The sequence below is a fragment of the Lagopus muta genome, chromosome 8 (assembly GCF_023343835.1).
Source record: "Lagopus muta isolate bLagMut1 chromosome 8, bLagMut1 primary, whole genome shotgun sequence".
NCBI lineage: Eukaryota > Metazoa > Chordata > Aves > Galliformes > Phasianidae > Lagopus > Lagopus muta.
The window spans coordinates 22,188,564-22,213,253 of record NC_064440.1 but is presented as its reverse complement, the minus strand read 5'-3'; the positions used below and the strand labels follow the sequence as shown (position 1 = coordinate 22,213,253).

At 37.9% G+C, this 24,690-nt stretch overlaps 1 protein-coding gene across 5 annotated transcripts in view; it reads left to right on the top strand.

Moving 5' to 3' along the window:
• Nucleotides 1-24,690, top strand: part of ZNF385B (zinc finger protein 385B) — a 153,287-nt gene that overhangs the window by 11,508 nt on the left and 117,089 nt on the right. For 3 of the 5 annotated variants that reach the window (XM_048953867.1, XM_048953868.1, XM_048953866.1), the window contains exon 2: nucleotides 18,551-18,853. In XM_048953867.1, coding sequence (XP_048809824.1) covers nucleotides 18,553-18,853 — 301 coding nt within the window. In that variant the 5' untranslated portion in view covers nucleotides 18,551-18,552. Of the gene's footprint in view, nucleotides 1-6,655; nucleotides 6,795-18,550; nucleotides 18,854-24,690 lie in introns of those variants that run through there. The other 2 variants (XM_048953865.1, XM_048953877.1) reach the window with 2 other exon arrangements.

Genomic DNA, 24,690 nt, shown 5'->3' with positions numbered 1-24,690 from the left:
GTTAGAACAAGCATTTAAAAGACAGGGTCTGAGTGATGAAATATTTCCAAGTTTGATTGAAATACTTCCATTAAAACTGCAGACACTGAATGCTGTACTAGCAGTGTTTAGGCTTACAGTGTTTTAGGAACCTTGGGATTAGTGTTTATCTGTCCCATAAAGGATACGAATCATTTAGATTAGAAGTAATCTGATTGTATTGAAGTACAAATTATAGCACAAATGCCATTCAAGTGGGTTAAGTGACCAGGGTTGGTAAACACCATATGACTGCTGATTGGTCAGTGAAAGAGTATTAACTGAAAGATAATGATGGATTTTAATCCAAATCTCTAAAGCACAACAGCTGTAGTTCCCAAATGAGTTCTCTCTCCGACAGAGTTTTAGGACACTGGTTTATTTGTTCCCAACTATATCTATTGCACAAGAATTAATTTGGAATATGATTTGTTATTCCATTAGAGAATACAGCTATTCCATATGGCTTTCTTTGATTAAATTTCTATCCCATTTTCCGTTAGCAAGATCACTGTTATTTCTTCAATGTCCATAAAAACCGTAATATTTTTCTTTCCCTGTACTGCAGTACACTAGTCTGAATTAGCTAAGGAAAATCAGCTAGTGTTCTTCCTTGTTCATGTTTTTTATTAGTAAGAAGTTAAATGATTGCACAGTTTCAGGTTCTCTGTTAGATCTTCCTCTACAATTTGTGCATACCCTGAAATAAGCATGTTCATGAAAGGAATCGGATGATTGACTGAAAAAAGGAAAGTAATCTAGCTTTGCAATTCTCTGATCCATCTGTCTGGATTGGGAAAGTCAGCAGCAGAAAAGATCAAATGGTCCTAAATTACTGTTTACGGTCCAAGCATTCAGACATTGGAAGCATTAAGATCCTTTAGAATGACTCTGTTACAGATTATCAATGTTTGTATCTGGAAAATGCAGGTGGCTAGTTTCTCTCCTCCTATTCAGGATTCCTTCAGATCACCTGGGCAATGTACCCTCGAGAGCTGTGTTTTGTCCTTTCTGTGTAGCCTCAAGTCCAGAAGCTCATGTAATGTCGCAGGCATAAGTAGGTATGGGCCCTGTCCTCTGGATTCGCAGCATAACTCAAAAGAAAGCTTGGGAGCCTCTTCTAGGTAAGAAGTTATTGGTGGACTTAGCAGAACTGAGGAGATGTTCAATGCACATTTACAGGAGCCCTTGATCATCTTTGCTATAACAGTCTGAAATGCCCTTAGAAAACCATGTCAAAGAACTGTGGCCTGCCTCTTCTTGGGTTTGGATTCTGTGAAGTCTCTTATCTTAATTTGTTCTCGTATTGATGCAGTAGACACTGCTTAGAGTTCGGCATGTAGTAATGTTCTCACTAAAAGCTGAATATAACAGGCTTATAGTGAATGGAAACCAAATTGCAGATATATATATATATATATATAGTGTGTGTGTGTTTTTTTTGTTTGTTTTTGTTTTTTTTAGGAATAAAGCTGAGGTTTTTTTTGTGCATCCAGGTAACAGAATGTCTGTTAGTGCTGTTTCATGGAGAGGGTAATGTGAGACAAAGTGACAAGGTACCATATATATTTCATATGTGTGTGCTTACTATTGTTGGGCCGAGCATATGGAATTTTGTGTTGTACCTGCTCAGGGAGATGTGCACAAACTTGGGTCTGTGCTGAGGCAGGGTGGACAAACCTGTTAAATTTTGTTTCTGGTGTTGAAAGAGTATGTCTTACAAATGTCGACACTTCGTATGTGGTTAATCCACAGGTGATCAGCTGTGTAAATTTTTTGGCCATTGGCATTTATGAAGCTGAGGAAACTCAAGGGTAGGCATGGGCTTGCTGCTGTTCTTCACATACTCCAATTGTTTCTGGGAATCTTTGCAGTATGAGGAATGTAAGGGTGGACCACAAGTGTGCGGTGAAAAACTAAATAAAATGCAAATGGTGTCTAACCCATAACTCTCATGTTGAATCAAGACAAATTTGCAGTAGAATCTTGAGTATCTTCAGAAGCCAAGGAGTTGAGGTTGATCAGTATTAGGTTACAGTCATACTGCAGTTGAAGGTTCTGCTGTACTTGTGTTGAGTTTGCTCTTATTATGCTTCTTTCTCTTTACTGCTTGATGTTTGCTTTTGTGGTTGCTTTATTTATTTTTAAGGCTCTTTGTTTTCCCTCTTCTCACTCTTTTTAAAAATCTTCTGATTTTTTCGTATATCAAAGAAGACAGGGTGAAGTTGAGGATACAGCCCAAAATATTTGTTGATCTTTGCTAGCTCAGTTAGAATTGCTATCTGAGCCAAAGCCCCAGGTAAATCATTAGCAGGATTGAGGAGACTTGGGCAATATTAATGTAGTTCAAGAACAGCCTCTGAATGGTAGACCTTGTTGGTTTAAAGGGCTCAGAATCCAAAACTGTCGCCTTACTCCTTAGTATCAAGTTTGATTCTTCTTTTAAATTTAGGGGAAATGTGAAACTTGGAAGTTGCTTCTATAATATTTAGAGTTGTAAAATTTTCCATATTTTCATTTGTGATGCTTGTCTGAAAGTACTCAAACAGTATATAAGGATGCTATTCAGTGGTTATGCAATTTCTGAACAATAAGAATGGCAACTAAATAGATTCATTTATAGTAAAAACTCTGTCTACTAAACAGGATTTTCTAGTGGGGGATACTTTTTTTTTTTTTTGAAACTATATCTGTAATGTTCTTTATGGGTGTATTTTGTCATGTCTCTGAACTCTCTGAGTTGCTTTCCCATGTGATTTCCTGTGGAAAAATGACAATCTGTTTCCATTGATGATGGAACTGGGTTTTGTCTGTGTATCGTCGGTAAAAGGCCAATAAATATTTAAAAACAACAAGTGTCATTTAATTAGTGGTTTGTTTACTGGCTGAATCAGCCATTTAGCATAAGTGGAATGAATTATGATAACTGAGGATTCTTGCTGTTTCTTTCCAGTTATTTAATTGCTGCACCTAATGAATTGTGATTAAAAAAACCAAAAATTGATTTCTGTATTGTTTATAAGTGTGTCAGTAAGTGAATGGTGATGCCTGAACTTCCTGATTTTTAGGGATATGGAATTACAAAAGTGATGTGTAATTGTCTAGAATACAGGGAGCTGCTTTAATTGCTGCCCTTATAAGTTCAGGTGGAGATGGCTGCAGAGAGTTATTCTGATAAGGGAAAGGGAGATCCTAGTTTTTATGGAGAGTCTTCCTTAGTCTTAGTATAAAGGGTAATGGAAGGGGGATGTTGAACATGGGGGAAGAGGACACGCTTGCTTTTGCTGTATTTAAAAAAAAAAAAAAAAAAGTAAATGTTATTTGTTTCCCTGCACACATTGAAGAACTTTAAACCCAAAGTTAGCACTGTCCCAGAGCAAGTGTCAGGATATCACCCATGAGCAGTTCATATGACCAAGGACAGATGTGACTGTTGGAGACTTGCAACTTTGGACCATCTTACTAGCATGAATGGTGGAAGCTAAAGTCCCGGTATAGGAGAAGTGGCATTAAACATGGTGCTAAATGATAAAGACTAGGGTATAAGAGGACTAGATTTGAGGGTCTTTTTAAAGCTCTGTGTTTACAGCAGTAAACACAGTGGCAGTACAGGATTTCTCAAGTGCCTGACTAAGGGAGCTGCAACACTCCTGGTTAGCTGCCAGAAATAATGCCAGCTCCAAACATTCAAAAATCCTTTGTCAGGTCCTAGAAGAAAAATGAAATAGGTTTCTCTTTAATTCCCATCTAGTTTTTAAGTCTTCAGAGTTCATGTTTCCAGTCTTCTCTGCAAGGATTAGAGGGATATTAAAAAAAAAAAAAAACAAAACCACAAACAAAAAAACCCTACATTTCCCGGAGGGTTTTTATAACTGCGTGAACCAGGCCTAAGAGAAATGCTTAAAGCTTCAAGAAAACAATTTTGAGAGCTAGCAGCTATGGAAGGGTTAGTGGAGTGTCATAAGAAAGGGAGACTTCAAATTGATAAATTAGTTTTTCTTGAGTGAAACTTTCCAAGTGTTTGGTGTTGTCACATTGATGTCAGCATAGAAGGCGTATTCAGCCAGCTGGATTTTTTTTTTTTTAAGGCAATAATGCTGTATTTAAAACTGTCTAATAGCAGAAATTGTATTTGATTCCCTAGCATCAGTTCTTTAGCAAAGCACAGATGGACTAGATAAACTGCTATGAGCGAATAAGGTCCTCATCAGTTGGGTGATCTACCAGAGCAATTGTTTATCACAAGGATGTATTGCATTATGAAGTCTACTGTTCCATACATCTCTTAGCGAGTGTTCATGAAGTTGAGAAAACACCAAACATCTCCAAGGAATGAGACTGGATGAGGGAGAGATTTACTGAAACAGGATATAAGAGTCAGTTTTACTGCAATCTTGAAGTTGCAGAAGGCTTTGAAAAGTGAATGACTGGAGGGAAGTAACTTATGAGACTAAATTGATCTTTTGAAAGGGTAACTTCAGCTGTAAGCTCTAAAGTGAAAGCTGCTTGTTCTGCACCTCAGCATTTTCAAGTGCAAAAAAATATTCTGCTCATGCTTCCATCTTTCTAGGGGTTATATTTATTCAGAGGAGATTAACAGCCAATTTTCAGTGTGACTGCCTTCATCAGAAATTTATCCCTTTTCAAAACGACGTTTTTATGGGAGCAGAATTCCTGTGAAGAGTTCAGATTCCAGTGTGATAGAAGAATGTTTATATCCTTAAAGAGATTCCAGAACTTTGTTCTTGGCAGGATGGCAGTATAAGACTAAGAGCAGGTTGTGTAACTTTGTCACATCTTTTTATGTTAAGTAACTTTGTTGTGGTACTGCATTTTAATTACTCAGTGGTTATGTGGGCAACTTTTAATCTGGGTGCTTTACAGGTAGATGCAGTAGTTACGCATAGATTGGTATTTGTGGTCCCTGCAGTAGAGGAAACAGTCTAATATGATTTAAACTGGTGCAGGGCTGCTGATTGTGCAAACAGTAATTTGAAGGTCTAAGGAAACTTTGGCTGAGAGCATGGAGAAACTCTACCTTGTGCCCCTTGTTGCATTTGGTTGCTCAGTACATCCTAGAATGGAGAGAAATGACAAAGACTTCTCTTTGCATGTACTTGTCCAGATTTTCTATCTTTAGTTGTCCTCCATCTTTTCTGAAGAGCTAATCTACAGCTTGGAGGAAACTGTTCTGTGGATTTTGCACTTCTGCCTCTGTCCCAAGGATGCAGGAAGTGCTGTGCTTGTGCTGGCTGGAGCTGTCTGCCTTCAGTCTTTGCTGCCAGGCTCCCAGGAGCGTGCCAGTGGGCACAACTGAGGTGGCGTGGTCTGTGGCACCAGGGGCTCTGACTGCCCAGGCCCCAGCAGAGACCTCTGCACCCCTGATATCATTACTGTGCAGTACTGGACCTTAGTGCTCCTTCTCCACTGTTCTTCTGGTGCCCTGTTCTTCTGGTGTTAACTCACAGGCAGTTTAGATGTGTTTTGAAATCCCAGTTCCTAAGGAGTGAGCTGAAGCAGTAATTGTTTCTCCATCATTGTGAATAAGTGGTGTAACTTTTTTGCAAGGATTAATTCCTTCAGGTGAGAGGTTTTCAGGCTGTTGGCTTAGGTATGTTGGGGAAAACAAACAAACAACAACAACTCCCTCCTCCCCCCCCCCCCCCCAAAAAAAACCCAACCAAACAAAAAAAAAAAAAAAAAAAAAACAAACAAGCTGAGGGCTGTGTTTATTTGCTCCACTTCTTTAGATTTTTATGTATTAACATACAAAAAGAGATTTAATGAGGTGATTGAAGAAGGTGTAGCATTATTTTATGTAATTTGAGAGCTTAATGGTCCCTGACTGGGGAGATTACTGTATTCTGTTAACCATCCATAAATAGATGTGACAGGTGAAGGGAGTAAGAGGAACTACATGTGATTTGTAAAGCAGGCAGAAGAGGTCACACTGGTTCTTCTTTTTAATTGTCCTTACTTTCTCATATGTGTATATAGTGTGACAGCATACGAACAGGAGAATGAGAGGAATCTACAGATATATGGGAACAGGGAAAGAGCAGGAAAGAAATCCTAAGGTGGAGAAAACCTGTCCGAATGGCAGCAGTAGAGAAATACAAGGAAAGGAGTCAGAAAAAACATCCAGTCAGCAAGAAGGAAAATGTCTGAAATGAAATAAAATAAAATTCTTCAGGCCAAAGAAGTCTTTAAGTTCTGCGGAGCTTAATCGTGTTTTCTGGTCTCAATTTCCCTCCAGTTTGCTCAGTGCCTGTGGGCTGCATGAGCCTTTTGCCACTGACGACAGTGAAAATCCTTTGCTGTGCTCAAGGTGTAAGGGGTGGGCCCAGCAATGCTTCGCAACTCGTTCTTGAGATTTACTGTGTGTCTGTTACAGCACAACTTACCCTTCTTCTGCTGAGCATTTTGAGAGCTACAGCCTCCTGACCTGTCTGATCTAAAATAAACTTAAACTAACCTAGCAGTCTCAAAAACTTGACAGCAGATGGCACATGCTTTTGTTTAGCCCTGCATATAAAATCTTGGTGGGTGGTAACTGCCTTAGGACAAAATCAGCATCCCACCAGTCACCATCTGGGATGGCAGATGATATGTGGGACTGTCATGAATAAGCATTCTGATGTTTGTAAATGTCCGAAGGAAGACACAGCTTGTTAGCACTTGCAGTTGGTATGTAGTCAGCACTGCAAAACCCTCACGTTATGCAGTGTTCAGCACAGAGAGAATCTGTGTATCTTGGATCCATCTCCATCATATGGGTGAGTATAAGGTGATGATTCTTCCGTAGTTTTAGCTTTGATGGTGAACTTGCGTGGAACTTCTGGCAGACCTTTAGTCATTGTTGGTGCTTCTGTGATAAGAATAGCTCTTCTGATTCTTAGAGACAGTGTCAGGGGTAATGTTTAGATGACTCATATTGGGTCATACTTGATGTTGATAATGAGCATAAATTTGTGGTATAAAACATGTCCTTGTTCTGGCAGTATAGGTTTTGTTAATAGGTGAAGGAAGGGGACAATTTGGACCCAAAGTTATAAAATGACTTTGAAAGAGCGCAGATTTTTCTGCTGTAGATGTGCATATGGTTGTGTCTGTGCATCATCCATCTGTGAGAAGGGGAAAATGGGAGTAGATAAGGGTGATCCACAAGAATACACATGTGCAGCTTCCCTCATTGAGCCTTTCTGTGGCTCTATGCACTGAACTAGTTTGTTCTCATCTGCGTATTTTGAGAAATACTATTTAGATCAGTTGTCTTTAGACCACTTGTTATTTATGTGACAAGATCTTTATGTAGGTTATTTTAGATGGTAAAGCCAATCGAGTATGAAGCTCTAGGACGAACTGAATATAAACATGTTGGAGAGAAGGAAATCTGTGCATCTGCCATGTAACCACTGTGGTTAAGGCATCTGGTTTTTAAGTGTTAAAGCATGTTTTATTTGCACTTGGTCTGTGTATCTGCTGAAAGTTTAAAAAACAGTATTCTCTTTACAGATTCAAACAGCTGACCTGACTGTTCTTTTTGCAGCGCTTCCAGTTCCTTGATGCAGAGTACTAAAATGGTGTGGGGTTTGAAATGTTTGTACAGTTTAATGCTGTTGGAATTGCCAGTCATTCTTTGATATACAGCTTTTGGGGGATGAGAGCAATATGTTATCTGAGTCTCTTCAGATGCTTTCACTTAAGTACAATATCCAAATAATATACTGATGAACGATTTAAAAACAAACAAACAAAAAAAAAACCATGTGAATCTTAATTCAAGGTGTATTTTTCAGCTTAAAAGTAAGATGTGAATGTTACATGAAAGGTATGCCCAAAAGTTTTCAATCTCACTTAATGCAACAGTATGATCACATTTGCTGGAATTTAAAGGAATGAGGAGGATTTATCTTTCAAATTTGTATAAGCAAGTGCACTCAAACAGGTTCTTTGAAGAATTGAGGGGAGAGTGGTGTGGATTATCTGCAGCCTGGAAGCATATGCATACACTATTTCTAGATAGAGGTGAGAAATACCAGTGAAAACAGCAGAAAGCTGCCTCACTCTTTATGAATTGAAGTGCTCATTTTAGTGTGGAATAGGGTAGGTAGAATAGATTTTCTGCAAGCAGCGATCACTAAAAGCTGGTGGTGACCAACAGTTTGAGGTGAGCAGACATCTGTGCAAGCCTAAGTGGAATTTGAGCAGTCTCATATCTTTAGCAATGCCAGGGATCTCTGTGCTTTGTGTCAGCACAAAATATGATTGATTGTGGCTCTTTTAAACAAGGAAAATGGAAAGTGAAACAATATGTTCAAAACAGAGCCAACTTGAACCTTTTCCATTCCTGCAGATGACTTCAAGCTAGGTGATCCCTTCAGGGCTGTCACTTCGCTAGCTGGGTGGTTCTCTTAACTATAAATCTGAACTTGTTAGTAATAGTGTCTTTACCTTTATACTTAATAAGTAAATAATAATAAAGACACATAAATGTGTCTTTACCTTTATACTTAAAGGATGCGTAGCTTTCAATATATTTTCACTTCCAAACAAGAATCAGTATTTTACTTGGCAGTTGACAGTCTATTTAGGATGACTCACCTGGGACCACCTCTTGAGGAGCATCTTAGGGCTGGTCTTCATGGCCATAGGCCATGCTTGCTGTTTTGAGCAGGGTTTTCTCTCCCTCATATTTTTAGTTCAGTCAAGCAAGCTGATGTGTCTGTCTCACGGTATTTTTTTCATGTTGTTTGGTCTTTGTTCATGCTTAGATATTAATTCCACATAGACCTCAAAGTCCTTGCTCTTGTGTTCAAGAGCCTTTTCACAATATTATCATGCTGTATCCTGAATTACTGATTTTTTTCATTACAAATTATACTCAGCTTCTAGTATTGTCAGACTTGTGCTATATGAATATGAAGGCTGTCCACTCTGCCTGCCTTTCTGTTAAGGCTTCCTTTTAGGGTAGGTGCATTCTTGGTATTTTTGAGAAAGGTAGGAAATGATTTTTGCTCTCTGTGACCAAAGCTTTACATGCTCCTCAAATGTGATAATGCTCAGGCAAGATAAAGTAACCAGCAAGATAAAGCGAGATAAAGCCAGATACAAGCACCCTGTGGGAATCTCCCATTATGTCAGTGGATTTTGATCTTTATTCCCACAAGTTCATGCCTGAAACTTTTTTTTTTGTAATAAAAATAGATGCTTCAGTGAAAATGCTTCTATTTTGTAACAACTTTCTAGTTACTTAAAAGTTATTTACTTTACATGGAGGTATTAATTTTTGCTTGAAAACATAATCTAAAACATCCTAGATGAATTTGTACTTTAAAAAAAAAAAAGCAGTTATTTGAATATGATATTGAAGACAGATTCAAATTAAACATTATTTTTCATTCATATATTTGTTTTCTGATCTTTAGAATTGTAAAATATGGTTAATTAGCATTTTGTGGTGTTCGATTTAGACGTTTTTCTGTGGATGAATACAATAAGAATCCTTTTACTTAGGTGAAATATTTGGAAAGATGCAAGAATACAGAAATACAACTTTGTAGAATTCTTAAGATACACAAAATGATCTTTGAAAATTCTTAGACAATATAATACAATATATTTTGTTAAATTGGTAATTGATAAAATGTTCCCACGTTTTAATTAAGTAAAAGAACAGGCAAAATAGGGAATACATTCAGGAAAATGCTTGAACACCTCATTTTAACTTGACAAAATTCAGCAGTTTTATGATTTTGATCTACTTTTGTGGAGGTGATGTTGCATCCTACTTTTAATTCTGTGGTTTTTTTGTTGTTGTTTTTTTTTTTTTACTGGCTGCCTTACTTACTTGGCATTTTGGCATCTGAGATATTTTAATCCTGGTTTAGTTTGACAAGGAAGTAATTCAAGATCTCAGGTCTATTTTATTTTTTTTTCCTTTCTTCCTGAGCATTGCTTTAGAATTTCAGAATATTTGTGGTTTAGGGCTTTGATAAAAGATTAGAGTTCCTGAATGAAATAAGATCTAAATGTGAACTGATAATGACCATCAGTGATGCTGGGTTAAAGGAAACTGAATAGCTGCTTTCCTGGCAGATCTACTCTCTCGTAGACTTACAAACGTGGAGGGAGAGAGCAAAAGCCCTGTGCAACTATAGGTTGGATGTTTGAGTATATACGTGTTTGTCCACAATCAGATAAAAATTCTTAATAAATCACATATTAATCTAATGTAATATGTGATTGTATAATGACAGATTCCCAAGAAGTAGGTAACAACTTATTCAAATGGTTCATCAAGCAAAATTGGGTTATAAGAAAACCATTTACTCTTCGTGAAGCACAATCCAAGATTGCTGCTTAGACTCCACTCTTGATTAGTCTTCTTGGCAGTAGTCAGATATATTAATTCAGGGCAAGATTCCTTCTCTTTGGCAAATAAGATGCATAAATCTATTATTGCTAATATTAAGAAAGACAGAAAATCTGCAAGTAAAGATTTCCTAAAGAGGAAAGCTTGTAATTAGAAGATGCTACAATCATGGACAGATGCAAATGCAGTCAGTCTAGTATAATCTAAATCCAGAGTGATTTTCTTTACTCCAGTTCAGCTGAGCTCTCAGTCCAGTACAGTAGGTCTAATTTCAGGTTTCCTTGAAGTGGACAGTTTCAGGGCTGGTAGAACAAAGCAAAATACTAGCTACTTGAACATTTTCCATTTTATGAATTACCTTGTACTGAACAGCTAATGTTTGTGTTGAGAAACAACCATCTGTTTTCGTAGTAGAAAGAGAATCTTGTTCAAATGTTAAATATTCTGAAATGTGTTAGTGTAGGGGCTGTCAGCCATTTGTCATGCTACACCATTCAAAACTTCGCTTGTATGGGAATAGCAAACCGAGTTCTTATTGCCACTTATTAAACCAGTATAAAAAAACTTGCTGGCTAACACTGTATTTAACTGTTTGGTTGATGTGCATGATTTACTGGTTATTCTTTAAGTGATACAAGGAATAAAAATGAATTAACTCTTCTGAACCATCCAGTTTTTACTGTAGTTTTGAAACAAAACATTGTGTGCTTTGTGAGCAGTTGAAAGAAGTAAAGAAGAGTTGGTGGGTCGTAGAATTTGGGATAGCAAATAGCTTGGTGGGGACGCTGCAGAATGTGATGCCTTCTTGAGGAATTTCAGAACAAGACAAAGAATAAACATGGCAGTTCTATGTTTTGATTTGTACCAGAAGAAAGAGGAACACACTTTAAGAAAGGAAATTGGTCCCTTACACATATGGGCGATTTTTCAAGGTTGGCTTCAAAATAGTCTCTAGTGCTTTTTTAACACTGTAGGATACTGAGCACAAGGCACTACGCATATGCTGTTCACCGCAGTATCCCAATAGAACTTGTTGCCCAGATGGTGCAAACCATATGCCTCTCCATAGTTTATCTATGTTTGGGAAATACTGTCTGAAAATCTAAGAAAGGTCATAAGACTTCTCCAAAATCATTCTAGTGAGTTCCTTTTAGACAGTGCTCCGGATATATTTGAACTGGTTGGGGTTTTTGTTGTTTGCTTCTTTTGAGTGTTTTATGGCAGCACTGAGGAACTATGCTCCAATGTGAGACCCCAGCTTAGGCACAGAGACTTGGCTCTTCCATCTGCATGCATAGCTTTTCCTCATGAGAGGTACTTATGAAGTGTACAGCTCAACGCTGTCTTGATTCTCACATTTGTTTTTTCTCCTCACTTGTCTGAATGAACCTTATTGAAAATGTAACAATGTAGAAAGCCAGTTAATTTTTATATTTCTTCCATAACTCATTTGACTGTTTCCAAAGGCTAACAAAGAAAATTATCTTTGCTCAACGTGAGTTGTTAAGGTAAGTTTTCTGTTTTGCTTACCTGGCAGAGATCCATGCAGGGCTGGTATTGTAATCACATTTCCAGCATGGTGGTTCTTTGAAGTATGAACTAATTAGGAATGGGCATTGCAAAAGTTTAGACCAGTGCTTAGGAAAAGAATGCTTCGTGTAACCATTACTAATTCATTAGGATAACCAAAAGCTTATTTCCTTTGAGTAAAGATTTGCACATTCTCACCTACAGCAGTATGCTATATATAATACTTCTTTGTAGCTCCTCAGAAAGCACAACTCTGCTTAAAAGTAAATTAGCTAAATTGAAAGGCTAATTGCTTTGGGCTTCAAGTATAAAGAAGGTTCATGCTTAGATTTCTTTCCCAGCTGAAAGAGGCCGAGAAGATGTGGTTTCAGAAATCCAAACAGGGTATCTCATGACAACTAAGAATTTTAATGTGGTGTCATAAATCACTAATTTATTCTTGCTGTGGTATTGCTTGCAGAATCTATTCGGACAGATCTCTGTACGCAGGATGAAGCGTGATGGGGAAAAGTGTTTAGTCTGGTAACAGCTTAGTCAAATATCTAAAAGCTGTTATGTGAGGAAGCAGTTTGAGAATGACTTTGATCAGAGTAAAATGGAGTATATCTGGTTTGAAATAGAAGAACTTAATGTCATAGAATATCCTGAGTTGGAGGAAGCCCAAAAACTTGGTAATACAAGAGAAAGGAGCGGAATTATAAGTACACGTGAAAGATGAAAGTGTTGTATGGTCCCTTTATGAACCTAGAATTTCTGGATCAATTGGATGTTTTGTAACGGATACAGATGTTCTTCATTTCCTACTTTTTTCTTGTCTTTAAGTTCTCACTTTTCAATTTTTAATTGGGTCTAGTTCTCTAAGTAATTGAGTAAATACTGCTACAATGATATGGCGCTATCTTTGTAACGTTTGAGTCACTTCAGGGTGATTCATGGTATTGTGCTTCCTGATGGAGTATTTTAATTTGTGGTTGGCATCTATTGACTGCTGTTGAGACTTAACAAATAGCAGACTGTATCCAGGCTATACGAAAGTGGGAAACAAATTACACCTGCTAGTCTTAAATGAAATCATTGAGTTATACGCTAAATAATAAAGTTTAAAATACACGTTGGCTTTTGAACTATAGGTAGTTGCTTTTAAAGTGAAGCTCCTCTGTTGCCTTACACAGGCAGAGAATTTAAGACCCAGATTCAGATGAAAGGAGGACAGTGTCAGTACAGTGCTGAGGCAATTTGTAGAACTTGTAATGATAAGTGAATAAAGGTGAATTAAACTGTTTTTAGGACCCAATCCCTGTGATCAGCTTTGTCTAGGAAAGGTGCAAAAAATGTTGGTCTGCTGAAAGATAAAAATGAAATAGCTCTGGAATGACAGTCCTGTACATAATTATGTGTTTTTATTATTTCTGGGGGAAGGGGCATGAGGGACATGAGCTGAACATGGTGCAGGTTTAAAAGCTCACCTTTTTTGTTTTGTTTTTTTTTTTTTATATTGGTGCCTGAGTTATAGAGCTTGTGGAGGTTTGATTTATGTGTTTGGAACAACAATTTTTGTGTCTTTTATGTGAAGATTACTCATATATAGGTGCTGCTCTGGAAGCGATTTCATTATGTTGGCCCATGACTACAGAGGTGAATATTGGAGATACGGCAGTAGAGGCTGGACCTTCTCACCAGTATTCCATTACACTTTTTTGCCATGTGACAGATGGCAGCAGTCTGACAAAATGGCATCTGACATGGAAATGCGTATGAAGCAATGGTGTGTCATTGAATTCCTCCATGTGGAAAAATTGGCACCCACTGACATTCATTGACTCTTCTGAGCATTTATGGAGACCAAATAGTGGAAGTGAGTGCAGTGAGGCGGTGGGTGGTGCGTTTCAGCAGTGGTGACAGTGAGATGAAAGGCAAGACATGCTCTGAACAGCCATGCAGATTTTTATGAGCACAGCATGCAGGCTTCTGTTCATCACTGGCAAAAATGCATAGCTGATGGTGATGATTATACTGAAAAATACTGTTTTGTAGCTGAAAATTTGCTCTATCAAACAGTTATTGTGTTATTTGTATCTGTTCTACTTGCCATGGAAACAAATAGGAAGCATTACTTTTGGAGCAACCTATGTAGATTGGCAGTATTGTGCATGTGGTAGGGAAAGCATATTTGCATTATAGGAAAGTTTTGCTCATTTAAATTAATGTTTAAAGCTGAGCTAAATGATTAGCTTTCATGAAACTCATTAGGAGACGCTGTATGTAAACATGTATAGATACATTTTCTAACCATGGACTCAATCATTTTGTTTGAAAATGATGCATTCTTTAAGGTTCCATAAAATGTTTTCTATAGAACTCTTATTTTCAAGTCAATATTTATGTAGAGTTAAATGCGAACATAAGCAGCTGGTAAATCTGACCAGACTATCACAGATGTACTGATTTTGTTGTATTTTGCCCGTATGATAATTCCCATTATTTTCACTTGTAATGAAGTTGTATTTTTTTTATTTAGTCTTAAACCTAATTCTAAATACTTCAAAATCCCGTAGATAACAATTATTTTAAATGGACTTTCTTGATTTTGCAAAGTACAACGATCGTATAACTTCTCTTAATTCTCAGCTCACTGACTGTAGTCTCAAGTAGCTGCCTCTGTTACATGATAACGTTAGTGAGCTGTGCAAAAGCTTGAGGAGCTAAACGGCCCCATTTCCTATCTGACTCCTGGTGAGTGAGAATAAATACCATCCAGAACTAAGAATCTCTGCAGTGAAAGGCTGCGTTTTTCTTAATGGGGTAAGAAAGACTTCCTAGTCACTTGAATATATGCAAGTATATGGCAAATGTAGAGATTAGGAAGAATGTCTAAGTTAAGTTTATGAGGTTGGTTTTGTGTAAGTTCTTGTACAAGTTTGTTTCATAAAAGCACAAAGCAGTCAAGTAACTTTTCTTTAGAAGTCAGTCTCCTGGGACATTCAAGTTAAGATTCTTATGCTGACTCAGTGCCAACTGTGCTTGTATTTTAGAGCCAGCACATTTCAGCAGAGAGTTTTGAAGGTGTTTTTCCAACCAAAATTTTAAAGAGGAAAGGAGATAGAATTTGAAGAAAGATGGGACCTTTCAGATAATAATCTTTTTTGAGTGTGTGGGTATTTTTGCTTTTTTTTTTTTTTATAGATACATATACCACAGCAACTGATCAGTTATGGTAGAAGATACATTGTTGTATTAAAGGTACTTCTGCTATAAATTCTTAGTGGATATTTGCCACCATTGCTTTCACTTCAGAGGAGACTGGGCAAGGGTATTGAAAAGGCATTTTAAAGATGTCAATTACTTCACAGGACCTACAGAAATGGCTGAGAGTTGAGCAGTTTTCTCTGAGAGTAATTTAAGAGAGGAAAGGAAAGTGTTTTGTGACTGTGCCTTCATGTTTGCCATGTGTTGAACCATTCTTGGCTGCAGGACAGGTTGGGAAGGTGCCTGCATAAGTTTCTAGAGGTGGTGCAGTTCTACAGCCAGCCCCAGAAGCCACCTCTGCTTGTTCAGTGCATGCATAGGATCTTCTTGGCTCTTCGCAGCAGGCAGGAGCATGGCTTTGCATCTGATTATGTCACATCTTATTTAAGAGCTTTGCTGTACCAAATGTTCAGGTCTCACATTCCAGGAAGAGGAAGGCTGGGATTGCTGCATGGGAACAGACTTCTGAGGGCTGGTTTGCTCTGCTCTCTGGCTGCACGTACAGGTCCTCTCCAGCATCAGAGCATGTAGGTATGAGTGTTCCTACAGCCAAGCTGAAGGTGCTTGGTGAAGGTACTGGTTCTGAAGTAGTCTGCAAACGCTGCTCCCTGCTGCTGTGGGGAGGTTATCAATTCGCTTTTAATTTAGACAACTTTAAGCAGTTATTTTAAAATTTCAGGTTGTGATTTTTAATTCTTAAGTGGTAACAAGATATTGCTTTCTGTATTTCTCACTTGTTCTTTACTAATGTAGCCAAGATAGTGCTTTGTGCTAAAAGCAAGTTTGAAACTGTTCTGTTTATGGTTTTTTTTTTTTTTTTTTTTTTTTTTTTCCTCTTTTTTGTGTGTGAAGATGGATTTTCTTGCTGGGCTGGCTGCTGGGATGCTGCGTTAGGGTCTAGATGCAGTGTTCAAGTCCTTGCTATTGCTCTTGCTCTTTCTGGGCGTGTCTACATGAAAAAACATCTGGGTCACCTTGGAAATGCATTTTTGAGGAATTCTTCTCATTTTTTCCCCACTCACTTTGCTTTGGTGCATCTTGCATAGCTGTCTGACTTGGCCAAATGAAAGGCTTCACTGTTTTGGGTGAAATTAAACTGGATGGTGCAGGCTGGGACTGTATGCATCCCATGTTCCAGTGACAGCAGCCTAATTCAGTACCATTCTGCTGTTTCCCAAAATACCCCTTTGCAGATTGCAGTGCTGTTGGAGGAACTCCACTCTCTCTGTCTGCACCGAGCATCTGTCCCTCTGATCCCTGTCACTTCTCAATGCAGATATGAGCCTCTGCCACTTTTAAATGCATTCACACTAATGGAGTTTTGTAAAGAGCTTAAAGTTTACTGAATTATTGAAATAATTATTGAATTACATATTGAATCAGTACTTGCTTTCTGCCGTCACAGTTACGAAATCTCTGACAAGCTGAGTTTTTTTTTGTTACCTGTTTCTTTTTTTCTAATGTTAGTAGAACTTAAACAAAACAAAACAACAGCATAATATATTTATTTTTTTCCCACAGCCTCTTACTTCAGGGAATAAAAACCAGAGCAGCAGTGTAAAAATAAAATAATAGAAATCAGAGAACAAAAGGCACAGGGGGAAGTTATATTTATGGTTTAAAAATGCACTGAAAAGTAACAAATACCAAAGCTCTGAGCAGATTAAATTTTCAGATGAAAATGTCATCTAAGCTCAGTGGAGTGGAGGATCTTGGTTGCTTGCCTTGAAATATGATACTTATGCTTAAATGATTTAGTGTGACAGCCTAGGTTTTCAGGATCCACTCCTGAAATGTGTTTTAAAAAGAAATTAGGTACCTGGAATCTGCAGTAATGTTTTTTTGTTTTAATATTTGATGTACATCTTAATGAATGTCCTGCTTGTATTTTTTTGTTTACTTGATGACAGAGCTGGGAGCTGTGTGAAATGGATACATGACTACAACTACTCTGTTGACTTAGAATACTGGAAGAATGACTCATGACTGGGGAGGAGTTTGTACAAATACTAGGATTTTAAGCATGGGCTAGAGTAAGGAATGTGATGAAGTACTCCATCCCTCCGTATAAACAATCCTTTAAATAACCTTAAACAAACCACTTGTGTACCTACAGACTCACATATCTATATATTTATATATATTTTATATTTCTATCAACATAGATAGAAACAATAGGGAACAAAACAAATAACAGATTCTTTGTTCACTGTAGTTCATTTACTGTGATGAGGTCTTATTCTCTAGGGACAAATGCATGTTTCAGACTCTTGAGTTTTTGTCCAGGGACTGCCGTTTGCTATGCATTTGCTTAGCTCCCACAAGATGAACTTTGAGCTGGAGTTTTTCTGCATAACAGTTGTAATAGTGAAGGAGTTGAGAGTTAGTTATAGACATCTACATAGATTTATCTATCATAGGAGTCTTAACGCTTGTATGAAGTTTTGGGTGCAAATAACAGTAGAAAGTATTCATTATTCTCATTCACACATTTTACTGTCTTCTAAATAATGATGAAAGAAAATCATTAGTTGAATAATTCTACCTGGGGCAGCAGTTAATACTATGGGCACAGGAAAGTCAAAAGCTCTGGAACCGGTTTGTAATGAGATAGAGGAAATGTATTTGTAGTGTGCCCAGAGAAGGGCAACAAAGATGGTAAAAGATCTGGAGCACGAGTCTTATGATGAGCAGCTGAGGGAACTGGAATTCTTCAGTCTGGAGAAGAAGAGGCTCAGGGAGCTCTTACTGCTCTCTATTATGACCTGAAAGGAGGTTGTGGTGAAGTAGAAGCCAGCCTTTTCTCCTGGTAACTAATGATAAGATGAGGGAGATTGACTTCAGGTTATACCAGGGAGGTTCAGACTGGATATTAGGAAAATTTCTCAGAAAGACTGGTCAGGCACTGGAATGGAATGCCCAGGGAGGTGGTGGAGTCACTGTCCCTGGAGATGTCCAAGAGATGTGTGGATGTGGTACCCAGGGATATGGTTCAATGGGCAATATTGGTATGTAGGCTGTCAGGCTAGATGATTTTATTTTATTTTTTTTTTTTGTGATCTTTTCCAACCCTAATGATTCTATACGAAGGTCTAAACCTCTGCTGGGGATGTAAGTATGAACCTGCTTTAAATCAGAGAGCTTGAAGAACAGAGCAATGAGTTGTGAGTTGTCACTGGGTGTTGACCCACCTTCTTATTTCTTGCCTCTGAGGTGTGTCACAAATGCAGATATTTCTCCATAAAGAGATGCTTCTACAATGTGGAACCTTATGTATTGGAATTGGTGGCTTGTTTTACTGCATTTTGAAAACAAAAATACTGATTTGGTATTAAGCATTACTAGTTGACTTCCAGTAACACTTTTCTTTTTGTTTTGTAGGTATGAAGCGTCCGTTAAGTCCTGACCGTGTCTTTGAAGATGGGATTATGAATCAGCCAGCTGTTCTACGGAGTTCTGAAGAAAAAGGATTGAAAAATGACAGACAGGACTATCAACTAGGCAAAGAAAAAAAGAAGATACTATTTTCATTCTGCGAAGTGTGCAATATACAGCTGAACTCTGCAGCACAAGCTCAAGTTCATTACAATGGCAAGTCTCACCTGAAAAGAGTGAAGCAGCTAAATAATGGAAAGCTCCCTACAAGTACAGCTCCTGGCACCTTATTTGCAAGTACAAGCACAGGTACCTAATCAGTAAGAAATGTTGCATTTTGGACAAGAAATTTAAGGAAGGTTTTAAGCTCTACCTTCCCCACCCAGCATAACCATTAAAAATAATTGCTACTTTTAATCTATATTCATATATTTTGTTAGATTGAGAATTGTTGGTGTATTTCTTCTCCTGTGAAGATTATTTTATTTAAACTATTATGTCAGTGCATGATTAATGACTGGGTTGGGCCTTACGTAGTTGAGATTATGGCATATTTAAAAGTAGTTGTTCTGGCTTCAAAGAGCAATGCATTTGTCATCTATGTTTTTCCTAAAGAAACAAGTTCTGGAAGGATGTTGTATGGGCAGGAGAAACTTCTAAAGAAATATACTGGTAGGAAAGGAGAGCTGCAACTTTCAACAGCCTGGTCGTTTAATTGTTTCTGCTTTTATAGGTCTGAGTTTTTAATTACTCTAATTCAAGTAAAGTAATTTGAAGCAATACTTTTTATTAACAGGACAAAACAGAAGTCCTTTGTTCCTAATAAGTATTTTGCCCAAGCAATATGAAAAGTTGCAATGTTACATTAAGAAAAAAAAAAACCCACAAACTTTTTTTCTTTTCTCTCTGCTAAACTTCACTCATATATACTATGAAAAAAAATGTCTTATTTTTCTACTTCTCTAAGCGTATAGGAGGTTGAACTCATTGAACAATTTGAACTTCTACAGTTGTAAGGAAAAGGATATTGTGACTTTCCTTCCGTTTTTGTAAGGGATCCTGGTATGCCAGATGGTCTATTGCTTTGATGTTCAGTGTGTAAGGATTTTGCTGCAGGATTATCCTTTTTCTGTGATGTTCCAAAAACACTGAAGAAAATTTGTTAGAGCACTTCAAGGATGCTTTTCTTACTCATAGTTGAAATAGATACTTTTTTCCCCTTCCATTTATTTTGTTAAACAACATTTGGGTGGTTGGGTGTTTTTTGTTTTTTTTTTTGTTTTAAATTCTGTAGCATGCAAAAAGGCTGAGGTTGATCTTAAAGAGCTCGTTTACATACACGTTAATAGAGGTAGAGCAAATCATACTTCTGATTCTGAGACAAGTAAATATGAATATACTGCAGTGAATTTTAAGTTTGGTGGAACACAGGCTTTGAGGCTACCATATGGCACAGGAGTTAAAACTCCTGTTTTGTTGTCTTTGTTTTTTTTTAGCAATATGCTTTGTTCATTTATCTCTGTATTAGACCACATGCTACTTATTTAGTACCTTACACTAGTCTACCCATTGCGTGTTGAAATAGGTATGCTTTTTTCATAGCTGAAGGATGTTGGTGTCATAAGCATTTAGAAGAAAAAAATGTCTTGTGTAGACAGCTTAATGTAATGCTTAAGAGACACTAGAGGAACAGCGTTTACCAAAATGTCATTCTCAAAGAACACCTTTCAAAAATAAGTAGAAATTAATTTTCTTATAAATTGATATTATCCAGGCTCGGTTTTAATCCATGTCCTCTGGAGTGTTATTATCCCTTGTAATGGGAGTCTGCCTTTCCCATTTCTTTGGCTAACACTGTAAACAATTAATTGTGCAGATGGTAAGAGAACAATTCTGTTCATCTCACCTCACCAATGAACAGACTTGATTCCACGTGCAAAGAAAGCAAATAGCCCTTCTTACACTTCACTGTTACAACTACATACCCTTCTGCTGAACCAGTTAATGAGCATTTGAAGCTTGCTACAAAGGTTCCTGCTAATTGCAGTGAGGTTTTTCCTCTGCATTTGTAAGATGAATATAGAATAAATAAATATAAATAAGTATAATATTAAAAAGGTGATTGGGAATACACATGCCTATAAATGTATGTTCAGAATACAGAGATCAAGACTACAGACTTGTCTGTTTTGAGCCTGTGCAACAGAACTGATCCATCCAAGCGCCATCTCCAGCCTCACTGGCTGTTGGTGGGCTTTCTTCCAAACGCAAATAGACACAAAGGAGTCACGAGGTGTATTTTCATATTCTTTCTTTTGAAGTCCCCTTTGTGACAAGTGGTCTCAGGATGTTATAATGCATCCTCTTAATTTTTAGCCTCCAACGTATTTTACGTATATAACCTCAAATTGTTGCTCATACCTTCAAGTTCTATAATGGTCCTTCATGGAAAAATTTCCTAAGTCTAGGGACCTGGAATTCTTCGGCAATTATTGCCAATTCTTGGCAATAATACTAGATCTATGGTATCCGGATGATGGGATTTATGTATTTGGACATAATAATATTTCATAACTTCAAAGCTAATTCTTAAAGGCAAATTTGTCATAGAATTTCAAAAGATATTATCCACCATTACTGGAGTTTACACACAATTTTACTAGTTATGCTCTACCTGCACGTCAGTCTCTCCACAGCAATTTGAAATTAAAAATTAAAACTAAAAGCAAAGATCAAAAGCTGCTTTTCTCATCTTGCACAAATTGCAGAATTGATTGAATCAAGAAACGAACTGACCGAGAAGAGAAGGGCTTGGTGATTTGATGCACTTACCTGACGACACCCTCTCTTTAGCTTGAAGTTAAAAGTTGGGTGCTTGAAGAGAGGCCCGTGCTGCCTGAAAGGCACTGCGTGCTGACTGCTCTCCGCTCGCCTGCCAGCAGCCGGCCGCCGAGGGCACGGGCCGGGGCGTGCAGCGGTACCTGCGCCCAGCAGGTGGGGCTGCAGCCTGCGCCGTGCTCGGCAGCAATGCGTGCTGCCGCTACCTTCAGCCTGGCCGTGGAACCGGCGTGCCGAGCGATCATCAGCCGTCTGTGAAGGTGTGCTGCGGCAGGGCTTTAAACGGTATCGTTCTGTTCGTCTCAGTTCTCCTCTGATGGACGCCGGTTTTGCTTCACGTACTGCGGTCCACACTCGTTGGGTGCCCTTGCCCCATCTGAGCACTGGAGGAGAGCAAAAGGCAGCATGGAGAAGTCAGGTTTTCTATTGTATTTTTTTTCCACTTTTGGCAACAGAAATTAGTGCTGCTTTGCCATCTTATGTGATGCTGCGTTATGTGGGAAGTCTGGGCATCCTTTCAAGGCAATGGAGGCAGTGAGGCTTACTGCTAAAGCACTCCGAATCGTGTCAAGCCTTTTGGCTTGCCTGAGTGGCTTTGAGTGAAGGGGAGCTGTCTTGGGTTGCAGATGAAATATACAATATAGTTTAAGTAACACAACTTTTTCTTACATTTTTTAAAATAAAACATAAAAATAAATAAATTAGGGCAACAAAAACATAAACTAGTAGGTTGGATGCACATGCTTTACAGGATCTATGGCCTAGATAGGTAACTCGAATACTGGGTTCCCAAACCAAATGTCTTGAGTTCGATAGGGTCTTCAGCAGTGCCAAATGACAAGGGCTTTCTTCGAGATCTTGCTTAAACTAGTAATTGATTGTCTAAATATCTGACTTGGGGGAAAAAATAAAAAGACTACTGGTAAACTTCAGGAAATGGTTCTGAGACTATTTCAGGTAGACTTACATGCACGAGCATATACTTATTCTAGTAAATGTGTGTGCAGAGGACTCTTTTACAGAACGGTGAAGGAAATCACCTTGACAGGGCATGAGTTCAGTGCAACTTCACAAGATCAGTGATGAGAATCAGAAATCATGGGTTGAGTGATGGTCTGTTACAATCAAAGGTAACTGCAGTGCATTACTCTTATTTCAGTGGAGTTTTTCCCTGTTTTTCTGATTGCCAGCAGACCCAGATCCTGAATGGACAGCTTTGTACGTAGATTTGAATCCTGAGCAGGACCCAGACTTACTTATTGCCATGTAGATTTGTTGCCATCTGAACTGCTTTGTGCCAGCTCAATGGTGAATAGAAATTTTGCTTGCTTTAAGCTTCTTGAACTGGACCCTAAAATACCTTGTCTGCATGTATCTGACATTTTTCTGGAAGAAAAAATAAGCAAACAGGGATAATCTAAGTTTATTACAGAATATGTTTATTACTCATTCTAGTGAATACTCAGAGAAATGCTAAGCAGCAACCAACAGTATCTTGAAAAATTTGGTGAGCTATGTCTTCCTCAGCTCTTGCATATGAAGCTATGGAAGTAGTGTGCAAGTCTACAGAGGGTAATGGGAATGCACTATAGGTTTATTTGTTGTTGTGTTGTGCCCAAACCTTTTCTAGACTTGATTAAGGCCAGCTCTTGTTCTGCCTTCTCTCTCTGCTGCCTGCAGCCCTCTTGGGAAGCCAAGGAAAGATGCTGCTGTGAGACACAAGGTGAAGTGATGTCAGGGGACTGTTCTTCTGCTGTCCCTGTGAGAAAGGGAGATGCCCTGCCTCTTTGCTGTCCTCCTCTGGGCAAAATTTGTCTATTTGGCAGAACCAAAGAGTAGAGTCTCACTAGAAGAAGAAATTTTTTAAAAATTTTACTAGAAGAAGGTAATAAAGAGGTTATACTCTTGTAATATAACTTTAATTTGTGAGCTGTTGAGAAACCTAGTATTTAACTTCTTACTGCAGTGTAAATTGACTTCCTTATTCAGTGTTCTTCTGAACAAGGCTGTATTTGGTATACTGCTACGTTGTTTCTGTTACTTGAATATCTCCCACAATTTACTTCGGAATTATATGCTATTAAGTTAGCATTCTTCTTGGAAATGAAACACATTTATGTGGAATGGCTGCTATTTTTCTTACGGTTAGTGTAATTAGTTGCTCTGAAATTAAGGGGAGTTCAGGTTGTTTTTATGCTCTTAGTACTCTTTACAAAATATTGATGATGAGCGTGAATATCAAGGGACAGAGTGATGTTAAAAATGGTCTCATTTGCTAGTAGCTGCAAACTGTATTCATAATATTTTGTTCTGTCTTTGAGTAGTTGCATTGTGAAAGTACAGGTAATGATTAAAAAAATAAAGTCAGGAGTCTTCAAGAAAATAGTGGGAATTTTTTTTTTTTTTTCATTGAAGCGGGCTCTTTTTTTTCTGTTATTTGTTTAAGTGATGATATAAAATTAAGGAAAAAACATGCTTTTTGGAAGTGATCAATGGGAATCAGAACAATTATCCACCTGTAGTCCCCACGTCATCCTCTTGGAGGCAGGGAGTACATGAATGACACTTGTAAGCAAATTTGGTATGTGACTAGTCTGGCGGAAAAAAATGCTTATGGGGGGATTTGTTGCAGGCGGAGTGGGGAAGGGTTTCAAAATGGAATTGGTTACAACCATTGCCACTTGTTGCATTAGCTCCTAGCACATGAGTGTGCACAAGTATAGTCCTGTATCAAAAATCTCTGCTGAAGACTCATCTTTGATGGTTTATAATCTCTCTTGGGGGCAATTCTGTTGTGGTAATGAACTGACATTCGAGACGTCCAAGAATCAGATGTTGTAGCATTCAAAAAAAAAAAAAAAAAAAAAAAAAAAAAGTGGTTTCTCTAAATACGGATTTATCAGTTTTATTCAGTATGTCTTTCCAACAGTGATTGAGTACAGAAATGAATGAAATAAAAAATAATAAGCTAACTTTTTTTTTCCTACTATTTTTATCTTTCAAAAGTAAATCAGATATTCTTTATAGTAAGTATCTTCATCTGGGAACAGAGCCAGCCAAAATTTCTTTCATAGCTGTCTCATGACACAGTAGTATGTTTGGATAACTGCACAGGTATTATAATAAAAACCCCTGTGTCCTTCTATTTCATTTTAAACTTGATTCATGATTACATCTGATTCTTATTACACTTTGTATTTAAAATCTTTGAGGGTGTGAGTGTGCACAGTGGCACATGCCCTCTTACCTTTTCTGGGAAAGAAAACATATGAAGTACCTGAAAAGACAAAAGGATTTACACAGTGGAA